General features: G+C 44.2%; 1 protein-coding gene across 1 annotated transcript in view; it reads left to right on the forward strand.

The window, feature by feature from the left end:
- PPP1R42 (protein phosphatase 1 regulatory subunit 42) overlaps nt 1-19,419 on the forward strand; it is an 80,068-nt gene that overhangs the window by 48,561 nt on the left and 12,088 nt on the right. The window contains 4 exon segments of the mRNA XM_088471586.1: nt 2,759-2,925; nt 11,159-11,297; nt 11,393-11,509; nt 16,970-17,087. Coding sequence (XP_088327712.1) covers nt 2,759-2,925; nt 11,159-11,297; nt 11,393-11,509; nt 16,970-17,087 — 541 coding nt within the window.

Raw genomic sequence — 19,419 nt, forward strand, 5'->3', positions numbered from 1 at the left:
GTTTTTCAATTAACCAGTTAGTGGATGGGAGGTCCAAATAGCACATGGGGAGCTGTGTGGAAACTGTTGAGGGGCACATGGGGAACCAGCCATGTGTATATAGTAGGTCTGAGTAGCATGTTAAAGTTATGTGAAAAAGTCTGAGTGCCATGTGTGTATGTCTGAGTGGCATGTTGTGGCATGTGGAAAGGTGTAATGCTGTGTAGGTTTGTTTGAGCAGCATATGGGGGCATGTGGAGAGGTCTAAGTGGCATTTGAGGAGCATGTGGAGACCTCTGAGTGGCATGTGCATATGTCTGAAAGGCATGTGGGAAAGTCTTAGTGGCATATGGGGAGGTGTGAGCAGCATGTGGGGGCAAGTAGGTAGGTCTAAGCGGGACATAAAGAGCAATGTGGGGATTTCTGAATGGCATGCAAGCAGCATGTGGGTCCATCTAAATGACATGTGAGGAGGTCTGAGCAGCATTTGGGGGCAAGTAGGTAGGTTTAAGTGGCACTTAATTAGCAATATGGGGAGGTCTGAGTGACATGTGAGGAGCATGTGGGGACTTCTGAGTGGCATGTGGATATGTCTGGGTGGCATGTAGGACTGAATGGAACATAAAGAGCATTGTGGAGAGGTCTGAGTGGCATGTAGGGTGCATGTGGGGACATCTGAGTGGCATGTGGGGAGAGCTGAACAGCATGTAGGGGCAGGTAGGTAGGTTTGAGTGGCACTTAAGGAGCAAACTGGGGAGGTCTGGGTGGCATGTTGATGGTATATGCAGAAGTCTGAGTGCCAGTGTGTAGGTCTGAATAGTATGTGGGTGGCATTTGGAGAGGACTAAGGGGAAAGGCATGTGGAGGCTGGTGTGGAGATCTGAATGACATATTGTGGTGTGTGGGGAGATCTGTGTCATGTGTGGCAAAGTTTTTTTTTATACGATGAGTCATGTGGGGGGTGTTAAGATGGATTTGGGGCTGTATTTTTATTACTGAGATGATGGATAATGTTTGACTCTTTTGAAGGTTGGAAGACTACACTTGCAGCCCATGAAGTATATCAGGTTGCCCATTGCTGGCACCAAGTTAAAGTCTGTTTAAATCTACTTTCTCCTTATAAAATGGGGACAGAAACAGTCTGGTGTAGCTATAGGACCCGGTGCAAAATCGAGCACAAGCGCTGCCTGCTTATTAGATTTCTAATGCAGTCCAGTAGTGATGTGTAGTGATGTGAATACATGAGCGTCTGATTTAGAAAACGTCCTATAAATGCTATATAGGCTTCAATGGTCAGAAAGAGGGAAGGACCCAACAGCCCTGAGCACTGTGCCATATTGATTTTTGCTGCTGGGCTCCCAGAACTCTTCAGCCTCGATGCAGCTGCTACCCTTAATACTAGACCATGGTACACATATGGTACAGAAATACTGGGCACAACTTACATAATTTTAATTATTAAAGGTTCAGGGGGTTGAGTACGGGCTTCAGGCGCTCGGGATCCCGAAAGGGTCTCAATGCCACAGCTTAAACCTAACCCTCCTCCACTAGTGCCTAAACCTAACCTCCCTCCCCCAGAGCCTAAACCTAACCCTCCCCCCCTAGTGCCTAACCCTAACCCTCCCCTAGTGCCTCTAACCATTAACCATCATCCTCCCCCTAACCCCAATACTTACTGACGGGATGCTGGCGCTGGGATTCTGACTGGTGTCGGGATTCTGGCGCCGGCATTCTGAGCACCAGCATCCGACAGCCGGGATAATAACTTCATCCGGTTCAGATCCTGTTTCCGAGCTGGGAGCAAAGCAAAAAAAAAGTAAGTAACTGTGCATCTTGGCAAAGTCATATTGCATTGTAGGTGGGGAAGATTTAAAATGTGCAGAGAGACTAAAGGCCCCCGTACATCTGCGATTAATTGGGGCAATTCCCCAATCCCCAGACGCCGGGGACAGGGCATAGGTGAAATCCATCATGTTGGATTTCCCTGATTTGCTAAACTTGACCAAAATATGGACCTGATTCAGAGCCGCTCGCTAGATGCGATCGCTCGCTCCCAGTTTATTCAAATCCAGCGCACGCCCAGCAAGGTAGGCAATCACTCGGCAAGGCATTAGCATGCCCACTATGTCTTGACGAGCGATCACTTTGCATAAGTAGACGCTCACCAGCCATTCATAAGACGCCTACTTGCGCATGTCATCTCCAGGAAGTGCATGAAAACATTGGTACATCGAGTACCATCGGATGTGCTCGCAGTGCTTGAGGATGACTATACCTGCCCGCAAGCACTGCAATCCCTTCAGTGTATAATTCAACCAGGTGACGTGTACTATGACGCTGCCTATTATGCACACCTCTGAAACGGCGTTTAAACACTCTGGCACGCCTGCGTCCACAACTCCCCCGTTACTACTGCTCTGCCCCTGTTACCACCCACAAACGGCCTCTCCTGTCACTCATTCCACTGGGCTGTCTTTGCAGGGCGAGCAAGCGCACCCCGATCGCTTGTACTAGTTTGCGCATGCGCACTGCGAACTATACGCATGCGCACACTTGCAAACATCGCCAGCAACAAGCAATCGCTTGCTAGCGAGCAGGTCTGAATCAGGTCCTATAATTGAAATCAGCAAATCAGGGATTTTTAACATGAAGAATTTCACCGATTCCCCAGCTGATCGGCGATCATCGATGGCCACCGATTGCCATAGTAGCATTATATAGCTATGGTATCCTTACCTCCAATCCACTAAACTTCATATTTAATGTTTTCTCTTTCCAGGAGGACCTATCCAGGTGCAAAAACCTCACAGTCTTATATCTATATGACAATAACATTAGTCACATCGGAAATCTTGGATTTGCAACAAATCTGACGCACCTGTACCTCCAAAATAACTGTATATCCTGCATAGAAAACCTGAGTGGCCTGAAAAGACTTGAAAAACTGTAAGTTGCACTATTTGACTATAATTTTTTTTTTTTTTATGAGCAAATTAAAATTCATAATGCAAATCTGATATATGGCTGGAGCTATATACTATATCTACAAAGTACCAACACATTGTTATAGCTTTTCAAAATATATGTTTAATTTAATTTACATATATGTGATCCACATTTCTTGACCGTATCTTTTTCTATAAATGATTATGTACATATTAGGGCACTGACATATAACGTTAATATACAGCCTCCCTTATACATGAAGTTTGCAACTTCGATTTCTGTGCATTATTGATCACAGTTCTATTCCGGCAGTATTAGTACAATTTATTATGACCTTATTTTGATGAAAGTATAGGAAATATAAGGGTTGGGAACACTTTTATGATATTAGAACTAGTGTCTATACTGTAGGAGACTGTGCTATAACTGCACTGTTATTAATAAACAAAACCTAACAGCAGTCTGTGAGAAATAAATAATTAATTTAGATTTACAGATAACTGTATGATTAAGTTTGATATGGAAGGATATATCCATTCTATATGATTGGTACATTGCTACACAACAGGATTTTAAACTCGGTCCTGAGGACTCCAAACAGTGCATGTTTTCCATGCATAAATGGTAATTGAGCCTGGTTCCGAGATGGACGCAAAGGTGATGTTTACGCAGATGAGGGATTATCGGTGGTCTGCGCATGCGTTGTGATTATTGGTGGTCTGCACATGCGTTGCGATTATTGGTGGTCTGCGCATGCGTTAAGTTCCATGAGTATCGTTGGTCCTCAAGGCTCCCCAACAGTTCAGGCTTTAGAGATATCTATGGTTGAGCACAAGTGACTTAATTAGTGCCTCAGTCAATTTAATTTAACCACCTGTGCTCAACCATGGATATCTCTAAAACCTGAACTGATGGTGAGTCTCAAGAACCGCATTCGGGAACCACTGCCGTATGCAGTAAAAAATGTCGTCAATAACCAACTGATCTCCTGTGCATGCTGCATCTTTGCACGCATTCGCTTGGATTTGCAAAGCCACGGAGGGGGGCGTCTCAGTACAAATCCCAGCAGCTGCGACATTTGCCTATTTTTGCACAAACGCTGCAAGTGCATTTATAATATTTCTAATTAGAACTGGCAATAGCTTTCTGTATCAAGATTAAAAGTGCTGCCCGAAAAGAAAAATCTACAGAAACAAAAAAAATTGTATATTATCCACTGTCCTATTAGGGATAGAAATATCTTATTACAGATAATTTTTACAACACTCTGAGTCAGGGGTGGCCAACCAGTCAGAAGCAAAGTGCCCCAAAATACCTGTATGTATGTCAAAGAGCCGAGATCTTGCGCACGCCGAAGGCGCACGTGCAAAAAGGGGCATGGCCAGCTAGGTCACGCCCCTGGTATGATGTTTGTAGGATGTAAAAGCGCATGCACACAATCACTGTAGAGGTAACTATAAAGGGAAAGTAAAAGCCAGAACAATATAAAAAACTTTGAAAAAGCCAAATCCACATAAAATACACTGAAAAAGCCACATACACAAATAATACACTGAAAAAGCCACATACACACAAAAATACATTGAAAAAAACAGATTCACATAATAGAATCCAACCCCCACTGGTGTCACTCCAGCCCCTCCATGTGTCACTCTAGTCCTCCATGTGTCACTTCAGCAGCCTCTCATGTGTCACTTTGTCCCCCATTTGCCACTCCAGTAACCCCCCATGTGTCACTTCAGCAGCCACCCATATGTCACTCCAGCAGACCCTCATGTGCCACTCCAGTCCCCCTCTCTCCCTGGGCGACTCCAGTCCAGCCACCTTCCCCCACACTCCCTCCCACTCCAGCCTCCCCACGTCACAAATAAAATGAAAAAAAACAAATAAAACCCACCCACAGCTCTTACTCTGTTGAGACTGTGGACCTCATTCAGAGTCGGTCGTAAGCGGCCGCTCGGTCGTACGCCTAACGACCGAGAAACTGAAAAAGGAAGCAATCGCACGGCCGGTCAGTCGCAACCAAAGTGATGCCCATACATGAACAATGCACCCCCTCTAGGTAGCGAGTGATAGCAGCTAGCGATGGAGTCAATCGTTGTCAGTCGCTGTATGTTAATTTTCTTCTGATGGTTGCGGCCGCCCACGTGTCATGTTTCCATGCTCTATCGATCAGCTTGTTACTAGCTTGTTGACAATTATTTAATTACTGTTCTAAAGTGTTGTTGTTTTTTTTTAATTTCTTTATTTTTTGCGTGCTGCCAAATGCAAAAAAATTTTATATATATACAGTCAGGTCCATAAATATTGGGACATTGACAGAATTTTCAGATTTTGGCCTCTAGTCACCACCACAATGGTTTTGAAATGAAACAAACAAGATGTGCTTTAACTGCAGATTTTCAGATTTAATTTGAGGGTAATTACATCCAAATCGGGTGAACGGTGTAGGAATTACAACAGTTTCAATATGTGCCTCCCACTTTTTAAGGGCCCAAAAGTAATGGGACTATCAACTCAAAAGCTATTTCATGGACAGGTGTGGGCTATTCCCTCGTTATTTCATTATCAATTAAGCAGGTAAAAGGTCTGGACTTGATTCTAGGTGTGACATTTGCATTTGGAATCAGTTGCTGTCAACTCTCAATATGAGATCCAAAGAGCTGTCACTATCAGTGAAGCAAGCCATCATTAGGCTGAAAAATCAAAACAAACCTATCAGAGAGGTAGCAAAAACATTAGGTGTGGCCAAATCAACTGTTTGGAGCCTTCTTAAAAAGAAAGAACGCACCGGAGAGCTCAGCAACACCAAAAGACCCGGAAGACCACGGAAAACAACTGTGGCGGATGACAAAATAATTATTTCCCTGGTGAAGAAAAACCCCTTCACAACATTTGGCCAAATCAAGAACACTCTCCAGGAGGTAGATGTATATGTGTCAAAGTCAACAATCAAGAGAAGACTTCACAAGAGTGAATATAGAGGGTTCACCACAAGATGCAAACCATTGGTGAGCCACAAAAACAGGAAGACCAGATTAGAGTTTGCCAAACAACATCTAAAAAAGCCATTACAGTTCTGGAACAACATCCTATGGACAGATGAGACAAAGATCAACTTGTACCAGAGTGATGGGAAGAGAAGAGTATGGAGAAGGAAAGCAACTGCTCATGATCCAAAACATACCACCTCATCATTGAAGCATGGTGGTGGTAGTGACATGGTGTGGGCATGTATGGCTGCCAATGGAACTGGTTCCCTTGTATTTATTGATGATGTGACTGCTGACAAAAGCAGCAGAATGAATTCTGAAGTGTTTCGGGCAATATTATATGCTCATATTTAGTCAAATGCTTCAGAACTCATTGGGCGGCGCTTCACAGTGCAGATGGACAATGACCCGAAGCATACTGCAAAAGCAACCAAAGAGTTTTTTAAGGCTAAAAAGTGGAATGTTATGCAATGGCCAAGTCAATCCCCTGACCTGAATCCGATTGAGCATGCATTTCACTTGATGAAGACAAAATTGAATGGAAAATGCCCCAAGAACAAGCAGGAACTGAAGACATTTGCAGTAGAGGCCTGGCAGAGCATCACCAGCGTGTGGTGATGTCTATGCGTTCCAGACTTCAGGCTGTAATTGCCTGCAAAGGATTTGCAGCAAAGTATTAAAAAGTGAAAGTTAGATTTAGGATTGTTTAGTTTGTCCCATTACTTTTGGCCCCTTAAAAAGTAGGAGGCACATATAGAAACCGTTGTAATTCCTACACCGTTCACCTGATTTGGATGTAATTACCCTCAAATTAAATCTGAAAGTTTGCAGTTAAATCACATCTTGTTTGTTTCATTTCAAAGCAATTGTGGTGGTGAATAGAGGCCAAAATCTGAAAATTCTGTCAATGTCCCAATATTTATGGACCTGACTGTATATTCTTGAAAAAAAAAAAAAAAATATTGAACAAACTACTGAAATCGTGTCTGATTTAATAATGAAAAATATACATGGTTAATCAAGGTATTAAAAAGGCAGAGGATATGAAAAGACTGGTGCAGACTAAACAATGCAAATTACACCAAAAATAAAAAAAAACACATAGAAAAAGCCATCCCCATGAAAATTATTCTTTTTATACGCTAATGCAAAACGCAGATGAATCAATTACAAGCCAATTAGCAGTGTTATTAGCTTCAACAAACGATTATTAGCTGCATGCATTGTGTGGCTCAAAATAGAAACATCAATCCTAACATCAATAACATTCGATAGTATCGATTGTACTCTAGGGCTTGCAAGAGCACATACCCAACCTCAAGCTGTACGATCAGCCAGGCCTCGAACCTGCTCGCAGAGTGACGTTTTACTACTTCCGGCCTTCTATGTCGGTCGTAGCAGGTAATTTATGTACGCCCCTAAAATGCCCTCAAAACTCTGAGGCACGCCTGCGTTTTCAGACCACCACCCCCGTCAACACCCACAAACGGCCTTTCATGTCAATCAACTCTCGGAAGCCACTTCCTGCTCGTAAGCCGTACGATCTACACCTTTTTGATTGCAAAGCCTCGTACGCACATGCGCACCACAATCCGTGCGCATGCGTGGTTTGGAAACATCGGATGCGTACGACCGAGCAGCCGCTTACGACCGACTCTGAATGAGGTCCTCTCTGTGTAACATAGGTAGGCTCCGGCGTCTCTGACCGCGTCCTCCTCGTGGCTGCAGGTTCAGTCATAAGTTGAGCTCCACCTCCTGTTTGCGGTGTGACATCACAACAGTGCCCATACATGCCTCCGGAGCGGAGTAGACTGCTGCAACAAAGGACAATCCTCCTCTAAACAGCTGCGCACCTATCAGAGGAGGCAGTCAGTGCACACTTGCCGACTTCTAGCTCCCTCCTTCCGGGAGGGAGCTGTCGGGCGTCCTCAGCAGGGGGGCGTGCCACATCAAAAGGGGGGCGTGGCCCAGAAAAATGACTCGACAATGGGGGCGGGGCGTGACAGCGCGATCGCGTCATCGCGGCCCCTCCCTCTCTTCACAATGCCGAGATAAATGGCATTGTGAAGCAGGGGGTGGGGCCACGATGACGCGATTCAGCGCGAATCGCGTCACCGCCCCCCCTGCTGCCGGGGATTATACTGTATTCGTGGGGGGGGGCAGATAGATCGCCGGGGACCGGGAGGCCTGCCTACCTTTCCGGGAGGCCGGGAGTGGCACCCGATTTTCGGGAGGCTCCCGACCAAATTGGGAGGGTAGGCAAGTATGAGTCAGTGTCAGTCAGAGGAGCCGGCAGGAGAGCCGCATCAGGACGATGAAAGAGCCGCATGTGTAGGGAGGCCAATCCCGGGCCATTTTTTTTCAAACCCGGGATTCGGGATTCAAAAAAACGTCAATCTCGGGATTCCCTGGATACCCGGGATTGGCTTTGTTTTTAAAAAAAAATGTCTGCCGTCCAACACCCACTGTGACTTACCGGGCAGCGGACGGCACACTGCGTGCCTTGTAGAGGGGTGGGTGGGAGCGTAGGAGCTCCAGTCAGCATAGGGGAGGGATGCGCAGCGTGACATGAGGACAGACATCACGGTGTGCAAATAAATTACTCAGGCTATCTGGTAAAACTACACTGCCGGGGCTCGTGAAGCAGCATCCAAGGACGCAGCCAGTGGCTTCGGCACGCCCAGAAAACAGGGCCTACATGCCTCCATTTTCTGGAACGCTGCCCATTGCCTTCCCCAAATGTCAGCAACATGTCAATCATGCCATGTCATTCCTGATTTATCTGTTGTGTAGTCAGCTGCAGTGTTAAAGTCTCCTCCTGCCATTAGATTTAGCATTTCTCTCTGGCATAATAATAATTTGGTAATAAAAATCATTTGAATTAATAGTGTTAATTGCCAGTAATATGTCAAACAAGATATTTTTTTCCCTCTGGGTCAAACACCATTTTTATTATCTAATATTTTAGTCATTTGTTAAAAAGTATTACCACACCTATCATTTTGGTAACAATCGAGGCCACTCTTGGAGCCAACAATCCCCCAATGTTCCGTATTTACTGATTTCACCCCACTGAGGACAGAGGGCCTGATTCAGAGCCGGACGCTATTTGCGGTCGTTCGTCCAGAAAATGGGGGTGGCTATTCAAATGAACCGTTCGCTCTTTGCGGTCTGTTCACGCCTCTATGTCTGAACGAGCGAACAAAACTTGCAGTCGTTTTTTGAAAAAATACGCCCCCTGGCCGCTCGCATCCTACGTCATGTCGGCTATTTATTAGATTAATCGAGTACATCGACCAGCGTATGAACTGCTCGCTATTCTTGTGGTTGGTTTTTCCTACCACAAACTTGCGAGCAGTTCTGACTATAAAATAACCCAGTGACGTGGTCAGTGACGCTGCTGTATTAATTATGCACACCCATAAAACGCCCGTTTTGACCTTTAAGCACGCCTGCGTTCTGATCTCCACTCCCCGTTTTCAAGCACCTTCCCCTGTTACCACCCACATACGCCTCCTCCTGTCACTCATATTAGCAGGCATTCGCTATTTAGCGAACAAACTATTTTCAGCCGCACTGACTGGTTCGCGCATGCGTATTACGATCCGTACGCATGCGCAGTTGGGCAAACATCGCTCGGAGCGAACGAGCGGCCGCTTACGAGCGGCTCTGAATCAGGCCCAGAGCCCGATGCTGATTAGGCTGGAAATGTAAGTGAGGGTTTTTCCTTTATAATTATTTTACACAAGCGAGCCTGGCATGTTCATATACACTATTTAATTCACTTTGTGTAACAAGTTTACTTTGCTGAAGGTTTGGGTCCCAGGGAACTCTAGAACCATCACTATATTTCTTGAGATTGTTCATCTGATTTTTTTACAATGTGCCATTTAGTCTAATATGTTTGTGGGGGTCACATTTTTTTAAATTGCTACTATAGAGGTAGGTTCAATAAAAGAAGTAATAATATTAGTAAATTTAGATATGTTTTATATTTTATAAAGGTTATATATGTGGCCCATGTGTAATTGCCTGCGATTCGCGGGTACTGCTGCATTTTTGTCAACATGGCTGCTAGATTTAAAGTGGCAATTCGTTTTAAGGCAAAACCAACTTTGGTTTGCCTTAAAACTAATTGGTACTTTAAATCTAGCAGCTATTTATTAATGACCCGTATTTATATAGCGTACAAATATTCCGCAGAGCTTTACTGAGAATATTTGTGGGCGTTCACATCAGTCCCTGCCCCATTCTAGCTTACAATCTATGGCCCTGATTCAGAGCCGGACGCTCTGACCAGAGCGCTCGCTCTGAATCAGGGCCCACCTCCATTAATATGGACCGTCCTCCTGGAAGCTCGTATAGCTGTGGGTCACCACCCACAGCATATACGAGCGTGCAGGATGATGGTCGCGATGGTCTTGACCATCGCGACCATCGAAACTGCGAGCAAAAGCCTGCGGTTGAGTTTTTCAACCGCAAGGCCAGGAGTGAATTTGGCTCTGTCAGAGCCAAAATCACTCCCACTGACATCACTAGTGATGTCAGTGGGGCCGGCTTCAGACGGTAGGCGTTCCCTTGGGAACGCCTCCGTCTGGCAGGCACGCCCCCGGCACGCCCACCAAAGGGGGCGTGCTGTCAGTCAACATCGACAGCACGCCCCCTTTGATGAGACACTCCGAGCGAAGGAAAGTCCTTCGCTCGTCGCGTCTCGCGCATGCGCACGACAGAGCTCCCTCCGTCGTGCGCATGCGCAGTGCGGACCATCGACCCACTTGCGAGCGGACAGCCGCTCATGAGTGGGTCTGAATGAGGGCTTATATTCTCTATTCCATGTACATACATCCACACCAGGGTTATTTTTAGTTAGAATCAAATTAACCTAATAGTATGTTGTTGTACGGTGGGAGGAAATCGGAGCTACGGGAGAAAAGTCACACAAGCATGGGGAAAACATGCAAACTCCACACAATTAGGGCCATGGTTGGAATTATCCCAAAACCTCAATGCTCTGAGGCTACATCAGTCGTGCTGCCCAAAAATGTTTCTGTAAATCACAAGCTAATAACATTTGGTGATATATTGAAAATCCTTTTAGGCAGTACATATTTTTCTCTTTCCAAATCTTTGTCCCAATTTTTACTAAAACGCAGGGGAGCTGAAGGATCAGGACTTATGCATTACAATTGTGTGATTTATTTATGCTCCCCAATGTTCTCAAATGGTCATTTCCTCCTCAGATATTTAGGTGGCAATTATATCACTGTCGTTGAAGGTTTAGAGGGTCTTGAGGAATTGAGAGAACTGCACCTTGAGAATCAGCGGATTCCAGCTGGAGAGAAACTACTGATGGATCCAAGAACACTTAATTCCCTCACTGTAAGTAACTAAATAATATGCATACGTGGCTAAGCTCTTTATGCTACACTTTATTTTATCAATACAATTTTTAAAGGAATCATTTATTTTTACAGAAGTCTCTTTCCGTGTTAAATATCAGCAATAATAATATTGATGAACTGAAAGAACTTGCCGTTTTGGAAAACTTAACCCAAGTTGTAGCTGTGGACAATGATCTTAAAGACATTAAGGTAATTTTCAGAAATTCAAACAAACCAGTACATCCAGTATCTGCAATTGTTTGCAGGGGCAGAGCTTTAGCAATTGCAGGTGACGCGACATCTATTGGAGCCGGAGGTGAGGGGTGTCGGCAATGCCGGCCCAACCGCTACACCGGCCACTGTTCTCCTGTTCTAGAACTGAAAATCCAAACAGGGCTTCATGGCACATGCGTTGGCAATGTACATGCTCAGGCAAACACAGCAGGGGCCACCAAATTTTGTTAAGGGCCACTGCGATTTATATACTCACTTGTGTGAGTAACTTCTTCTCTGTTATGTACAATGTAATACTTTTAAATTTATATATGCTGCCCCTGTAATTTAAAACATAGACATATGGTAGCAGTTTAATTTCCCCTTATTTGCATTTTTCAATGCAATGGTGTCGCTCGCTGTTTTTTCGAGTGTGTTTGCCAGGAGGGAGCCTAATGACACCCCTCCTGCTGTGCAACATATTTGGGACTTTTTTTAGAACAGGAAAATAGAATGAGCTTATTTCAAAATAAAGTACAAGCTTACTGTCAGCGAAGACTGGAGGTAAATTTAATATACAACGCTTTTCAAAGCTGCCGTGTCTTCGGAGGTTTTGGCCTCTGGATTTAACATTTGGTTGGTTTTGTATTTAATATGACTACTCCTTTATATTCAGAGGCCAAAATTGCTGAAGACGGTGTTTATATAATATATATATCAAAAGAAAAATCGGGGTGCACTCACCAGTTTGTAGAATAAAAATATCCTTTATTAAAGCATATCAGCAGTAAACAAACACTGACGTTTCGGTCCCCACAGAACCTTTATTTTATATATATATATATATATAAAATCAGCAAAAAGGCGGCACTCAGTAGGCTTATATTTCCAAGATAAAACGTTCCCTAATTACATGTTAGCGCACATGTTTGTTCAACGTTTCGGGGTTTCCCCCTTCGTCAGGGACAATCAGCATATGCTGAAAAAAGGACCGTTTTATCTTGGAAATATAAGCCTATTGAGTGCCACCTATTTGCTGATATATGGTGAGTGTAAACACTCTGGGAAGGCAAAATAATTCTCTTCACCGCCTTTGGAGTGCTGGGTTCATGCATTGGTATATATATATATATATATATATATATATACAACGGAGACAAGTTACTTGCTGTGCCTTGGGATACACTATTACAAACACAAAGTTATTCTAATGTTTATTAAACTATATTAAAAAGTTGAAAGTAGATGTACTGAGTTGTTTAAATCTCTCCATAGTTTAGTTTGGGATTATGCCGTTGAAATTTTGACTAAGCAGATTTATCATCATTATGACTCTAATGTATTCAACCTCTGGCCAGTATTGATTATTGGAAGAACATAAACAAAAAGATGGATTAATTTTCCTTATGCCTTCGTCGGGCCAGGATGCACAATATAGATTTTCCTTTCCCACAGAGATTATGACAAGCAGTCAGATGAGTGACAAATTGCTGTCTGAAGTCCTAGTTAGGGATCTGAGTTAAACATTTCCAATAAAAATGATGCTCCCTTGTTCAGATGCAAGTTCATAAATGGGCAGTGTTAGCATTGGAGAAGGCTATTGCCAGGGTTACTCCCCTTGTGTATGACTTGTGATTTCTCAGTAACTCCTAAGTGATGGTGTGACATGATCATTTATCAAGTAGAGGTTGCACAAAAAGGCGCTGGTCCCTCTAGTAATAACTATTGAGAGGCTGGAAAGTAAGAGCACGTTATTAGAGACAGGAAGGCAATATAGAAGTAGAGCGTATCCAAAGAAGTAATCATATTTCACCACAGGATTAGAGTATTCTAAGATAAACATACACTGGGACCAGCGTGTTCTGGGTCATTTATCAAGTGAGTAGCAGTTAGCAAAAAAATGCTTCAGAGTAGCAATATATTTATCACAGGCTGGTGCTACAAATTGTGCGTTTCTTTGTAATGTATCACTTTCTACTTTCCCTGATGAACATTATTAATCTAAAAACCACAAAAATAAACACTGGTGCCTTAAGATTTTTCAATATACGTTGTGAAAATTGGATTGAGGTCAGGGAACAATGAGAACGACTTTAGAACATAGTTTTCGGTATTGCTCATTTGGACGGGATTATTTTTCTACAGTTTTACAGTAAAGCTGGGTACACACTTGTAGATATATCGGTAGAGGATGGGCGGGTGTGTACTCTTGATATGTGTTTGAATGACGTTGTTCACAGACATATCAGGTTGGCCCTGCAGCACAGCCTATGATGATAAATCTTACATCTGGCTGTGTGTACAGGCAGCCCAACAACCACATGTACACTGGCAGAGCCGTAACTACACTTTTTGGTGCCCTGTGCCAGAAAGAGCATTGGTGTCCCCCTCATTTTTCAAAGGGATATAATGCACCCAAAAAAGGACCATGGTTTCATGGGGAAGGGCCAGGGAAGAGATAGGAGAGGCCAGGAGATGCTGGGGATGAAATAAGAGGAAGCTACAAGCAAGAATGATAATAAACAGAAATTTGACAGGCCCAAACAGCGCCCCCTGACCTTTGGTGCCCTGTGCGATGGCACCGGCCGCACTACCCTAGCTACGGCCCTGTACACTGGTCATGGGATTCACCAACACTGACATCAAAAATGGCTGCCCAGTTGTGCTCTTTGGCCAGATATATCAATCGTCCGATTGGTAAGTGTTTATAGCTGACCAAACCCGACACTCGGTTGGTCAGCCGCTTTGTCGAGTAAGTGTGCAGCCAGTTTGTAGCATGTAGTTGCCAGGAAATCATCTTTATGTACTTTTCATTAACTTATTAAATTTAAAATGTACCCATCACTTTTAAACAAAGGAGAATGCCCTGCTGTAGGGGGAAGCAATATTCAAATGCACCCAATCAATTCGCTTGGAACCAGTGACATTACATTTCCCTTGAATTTCATTTTAGTAATTCAGTGTTTTTCCATGGTAATGCTACAGGTTTTTTAAAGGGGTATATCTTGCAGGGCCGTAATTAGGGGTGTGCAACCGGTGCAGCCACACAGGGCACATGGATCTGTGTGTGGCATCGTCGCCACCCCGTGGCCCTTGCTTCTGGCCAGCAGGGTGTTGTGCAGCCAGGATCACTGCTGCAGGGCCGCCAGAGTGTCCAGACAGGAACCCTGCAGCCTGTACAGCCCACTCTCATCAGCGCTGCACTTCCCAAAGCATTTGAGCCCAGTGCCATGTGGTGGCAATAGTGCTGGCTTTTCCAGTGCCATGTGGTGGCAATAGTGCTGGCTTTTCCAGTGCCATGTGGTGGCAATAGTGCTGGCTTTTCCAGTGCCATGTGGTGGCAATAGTGCTGGCTTTTCCAGTGCCATGTAGTGGCAATAGTGCCGGCTTTTCCAGTGCCATGTGGTGGCAATAGTGCTGGCTTTTCCAGTGCCATGTGGTGGTAATAGTGCTGGCTTCTACAGTGCCATGTGGTGGCAATAGTGCGGGCTTCCCCAGTGCCATGTGGTGGCAATAGTGCAGGCTTTTCCAGTGCCATGTGGTGGCATTAGTGCTGGCTTCTTTTCTGCTGGAGCACGCAGGAACAAAGTCATTTCCAAGACCTGACCACTCTTTCCTAACTGCTGTCTTCCTTAATATCCAGAATAGAAAAAACTATAATCTACACTCTTACTGCAGTTACATTGGACTTCTTCCTCTATGGGAATACATTGTCACTTTTGGTCATACCCCTGGACGCTCATTGTGCAATTGTCACTGTCTACCATAGAGCAGATACCATTATTTTATAATGTTCATTTACAGCAATTCTGTGTCATCTCTCAGTCAGTTTAATGTAGAATATGCTGTGGTATTGGGGCAAATCTCTATCTGATATCACAATGTAGGGGTCATTCAGAGGTGGACACAGTTGTATCTGCATCTTTATCTAATGACGCAGCCATGGCTATTGACATGCCCGCTGGCTGCTGCGCCAATCCACCAATGTGCACCATCGGACATTGCAGTGACCATGGCTGCCGGTGTCAATGCAACTGCATCTTTAGATGCAGTCACTGACATGACCACGACATGCCCGCGAGTGTTAGCCACTCACCCCCCTCAGTTACCACCCAGATATGCCTATGGAAGGATTTCTATGTAGTTTCAGTCTGTTTATCACATCAGGACGCATGAGCAGTGTGTCTCGGACACATGTGCAGAGATATAACTTCCGGAGATTGCATCCGATGCTTTACCTGTGTCCACCTCTCAATCACCCCGAGTTTGGCCAAACTTAAGTGTAACAATTATTTTTTATTATAATAGGTAGAACTTTTCTGTAAAGCAGTATTTGTTGTAACAATTGGTGTAAGTGTGGCGTCACTTTGCTGCTAGTGATTTGTGGTACGTAATCTGAGGAGCAAAGTCTAATGGCAATCCACCAGGATTCCCCATAAGGCAGTCTACAGATTACTCTTAGCTCATTGTATAGAAGGAAAGGAGGCATGGGCCGGGGCAATTATAACAGGGTTAGGCAGCAGAGTTCCATGGTCACAAGTAAGACAATCACAAGCTGGATCAGTAACAGAGAGACAAACAGTAATCACAAAGTGCCACAAGCACCTCAATTAAATATCTTACTTAAGCACAAGAGCACAAGTAAAGTGTGCTTAAATAGGTGGTAAGTGAAGGCATTGTTCCCCAGGTGTGCCCACACAGATGCATTTGGGCATATGTACCTAGGAATTAGTGCTAATGTACAGTAGCACTGTGCGCAGAATACCTGATTGGCCTCTGAATCACAATATTAAAAATAATACTGATAATCACAAAATGGCTGAGGTATAGCGTAAAATCCCCTCAGGTTAGTAGAGAAAGATGCCGGCATACTACCAGCAGTGGTGCCTTGTGTTACAGAGCAGTACACAAAAACAAAAATCCAGTTTGCTGAGCAAAATTAATAAAGAGGTGGAGAAGGAGCATTTTAGCAACATTGTTAGATGTGCTTAGGAACTTTACACCGATTCCACTCATCAAAGTGACTTGAATTTTAAACCAGCTCAGAGCTGGTGAAGGTTGGGTCTCATCCTATATTTTTAATGGAACAACTTCAAACACACACAAGTGACATAAAGATAGTCTTAGTGTCACCTCACTCTCATGATTAAATTAAGCCATTAATGATACTTAACTGAGAAAAATGTAATTTGTTTAATGTAACGGGCAGTTCTAGAGTGGTAGACTTTAATTTGTTTTTGTTTTTTATGCAATCCCAGGGTCACTTATAGTTTTCCAAGGTGTCTAACGAGAGCAGAGAGTAGGTGTGCTCCTTGTAGTCCACGGGACTGACCATCTTGGCAAAGTAGTACAAAACTAAGGCATATTGCAGTATACATCAAATGTGCTTTGTAAGTTTGGTCAAGTATTTTGTATTCAAGCACTTTGCTTAAACTTGTATTTATGTTTTTTCTTTAGGATCTAGAGTTTGTTTTGAGCAAATGGCCACAACTATGGAGGATGGATCTCAGCGGAAACCCAATTTGCCTCAAACCTAAATACAGAGACAGAGTAATAATTATCTCAAAGACTTTGGGTAAATAACACATTGCAATTTGTGTGAAATTAATCAGCATTAAGGAAAAAAATATGTTTTATAGCCTATCTGTATAATAATCTGCTGAGGTCTGTCCAGTCTCCGACATGCATGCGCAGTCTGAACGGGATCCCCCCTCCAACGGCTCCCACTGCAGCGAGCAATGGGTCAAACCTTAGCCAGAGAGGACGGAGGACCCACCAGGAACGGGGCAATTATACAGCTGTGATAGGGTGGGGGTGGACGGCGCAGTAGGCAGACTGAGGTGACCCCGCATACTTATATTATCTAAATACAGTACTTGTAACTAATAGTTTGTGAAAATTGTGGATCTAATTAGTATAGATATTGTTTTAATTAATGTAATTTTACCTTAAATGCAAGTCGATCATTCTGTCCATATTCAGTTGATAAACAAGTTGTTAGTTCTGTCAGCAATTATACACTTTTATACAGATATACAGGGTCAAGTCACCTTGAGCACTTATGGAGAGACATGAGTATTAATATAGGTTTATAAAAAGTAACAGCTGAGAATTTTCTTCTTAAAATTATCCAATTATGTGAGGTATAAAAACTCAGATATAATGTATGTATTGTTATGCAATCATGGGAAGTGTGCTATACAGAATGTTTAACTCACAAATAATGGTGACAGTCAACCAAAATCCCTGTAGTAATATTATGGGCCTGATGCAGAACGGCTGTCTGAGGAGCACCTACGCATCTCTTCTGCGGGCTGTTCAGAGTAACACGGAAGTCAGCTGGTTCTCCTCATGCCGATAGGTTGCTGCTATTTCCAAGTTGGAGAAAGGACCTCTGTGACGTAGACGCCACGTGACCGCTGCAGGAGGCTGGACCGCTCCTGCGTTACCATCCACTAGGGCATAGAGGGGGAATAAATAATTGTGGCGAGCGCAGCGAGCCACCGTGCTCGAAGCGTGGCGAGCGCAGCGAGCCCGCGAGGGGACACTTTTGGTCCCCCGTTAGCATCCCCGCCCCTCACCCTTTCAGGCCGAGTCACGTGGGTGTGACGTCACAGGGCCATCAGCCCTGTATAGTCTAGTCCTAACCCATGCCGATATGGGGCGTTCACACAGCCTAATGCTGGCCATACACAGTGCGATGCACCGTGTAGTGCAACTGCCGATCCGTCAGCAGATGGATCGTGCAGTCACTGTCGGCATTCGTGCGGTCCCCGCAGACCGCACGATATGCCGGCTCCCCCCTCCACCATTTGAATGGGATCGTACATCGCATCCCAGGTCAGATGGTTTTGCAGGAAGACCTGGGGATGCGATGTATGACCCTGCGGGAGCGCGCAGCACGATATCAGGTACGATATCGTGCCCATACGCGGCATGATATAGCACCTATATCGTGCCGTGTATGGCCACCTTAAGTTTGCCGTGAGCTTTTAGACTGAATCGCGGCCTATTCAGATGTAAGCTTACACATAGATGTGGCGATTTCAGACAGATCTTTGCACCAATGAGAGGTCTGGTACAGTGCGTGCTGATAGTGATGACGGCTGCTCCCACAGGCGGGTGTATAGGGACAGTGCAGCCACATAGATTCGGCTGACTCAGTCTGAATAAAGAAATCCGCAGCTACTTTCAAGCATGGAACACGGGCGCAGATGCGAATGCTGTGCGTGCAATTCTGAATTAGCCTGTACATCACTAAGACTGGGCGCACAGGGTTAATCTGCTTGGTTATACATGTACTAGGCAACAAGATCAATGTTTCGTTTTGTCACATATGTGGGATATTGACAAATGATTGCACAGACCAGTAGATGTCATCTCACACATTACTGATAAGGATATGGCTGATTTCCTTTGGACACATGCTGCGGTAAATGGCACGTTTTAGTGATGTCACAATAATATAACAGTGTGCTTGTCCAGTTTATATTTAGTCTATGTGAGTGATAGGCAACCTGATACACTTCAGTGGCCGCACCGGGCGACCCTCTAATCTTCATAAGGGCCGCACATTACTCTTAGGGGTAAATTTACTAAATTGAGAGTTTTTAGAAGTGAGTTTTTAAAGTGTTGTTGCCCATAGCAACCAATCAGATTCTACCTATTATCTTCCAGAAGGTGCTAGTTAAATGTTAAGTAGAATCTGACTGGTTGCTATGGGCAACACCACTTTTTACACTCACTTCTAAAAACTCTCACTTTAGTAAATTTACCCCTTAATGTAGGTAGTAAGTTAATTTAATACATTTAATCAATGAAAAGGACACTTATCTGTAATAACATATTGGGATGCTTTTATACAAGCATCCCAAGCTATAGCAAACAAATATGACATCAAAGCAGGA

This window comes from Taudactylus pleione, unplaced genomic scaffold (genome assembly GCF_031769625.1).
Source record: "Taudactylus pleione unplaced genomic scaffold, aTauple2 ptg000114l, whole genome shotgun sequence".
Classification (NCBI taxonomy): domain Eukaryota; kingdom Metazoa; phylum Chordata; class Amphibia; order Anura; family Myobatrachidae; genus Taudactylus; species Taudactylus pleione.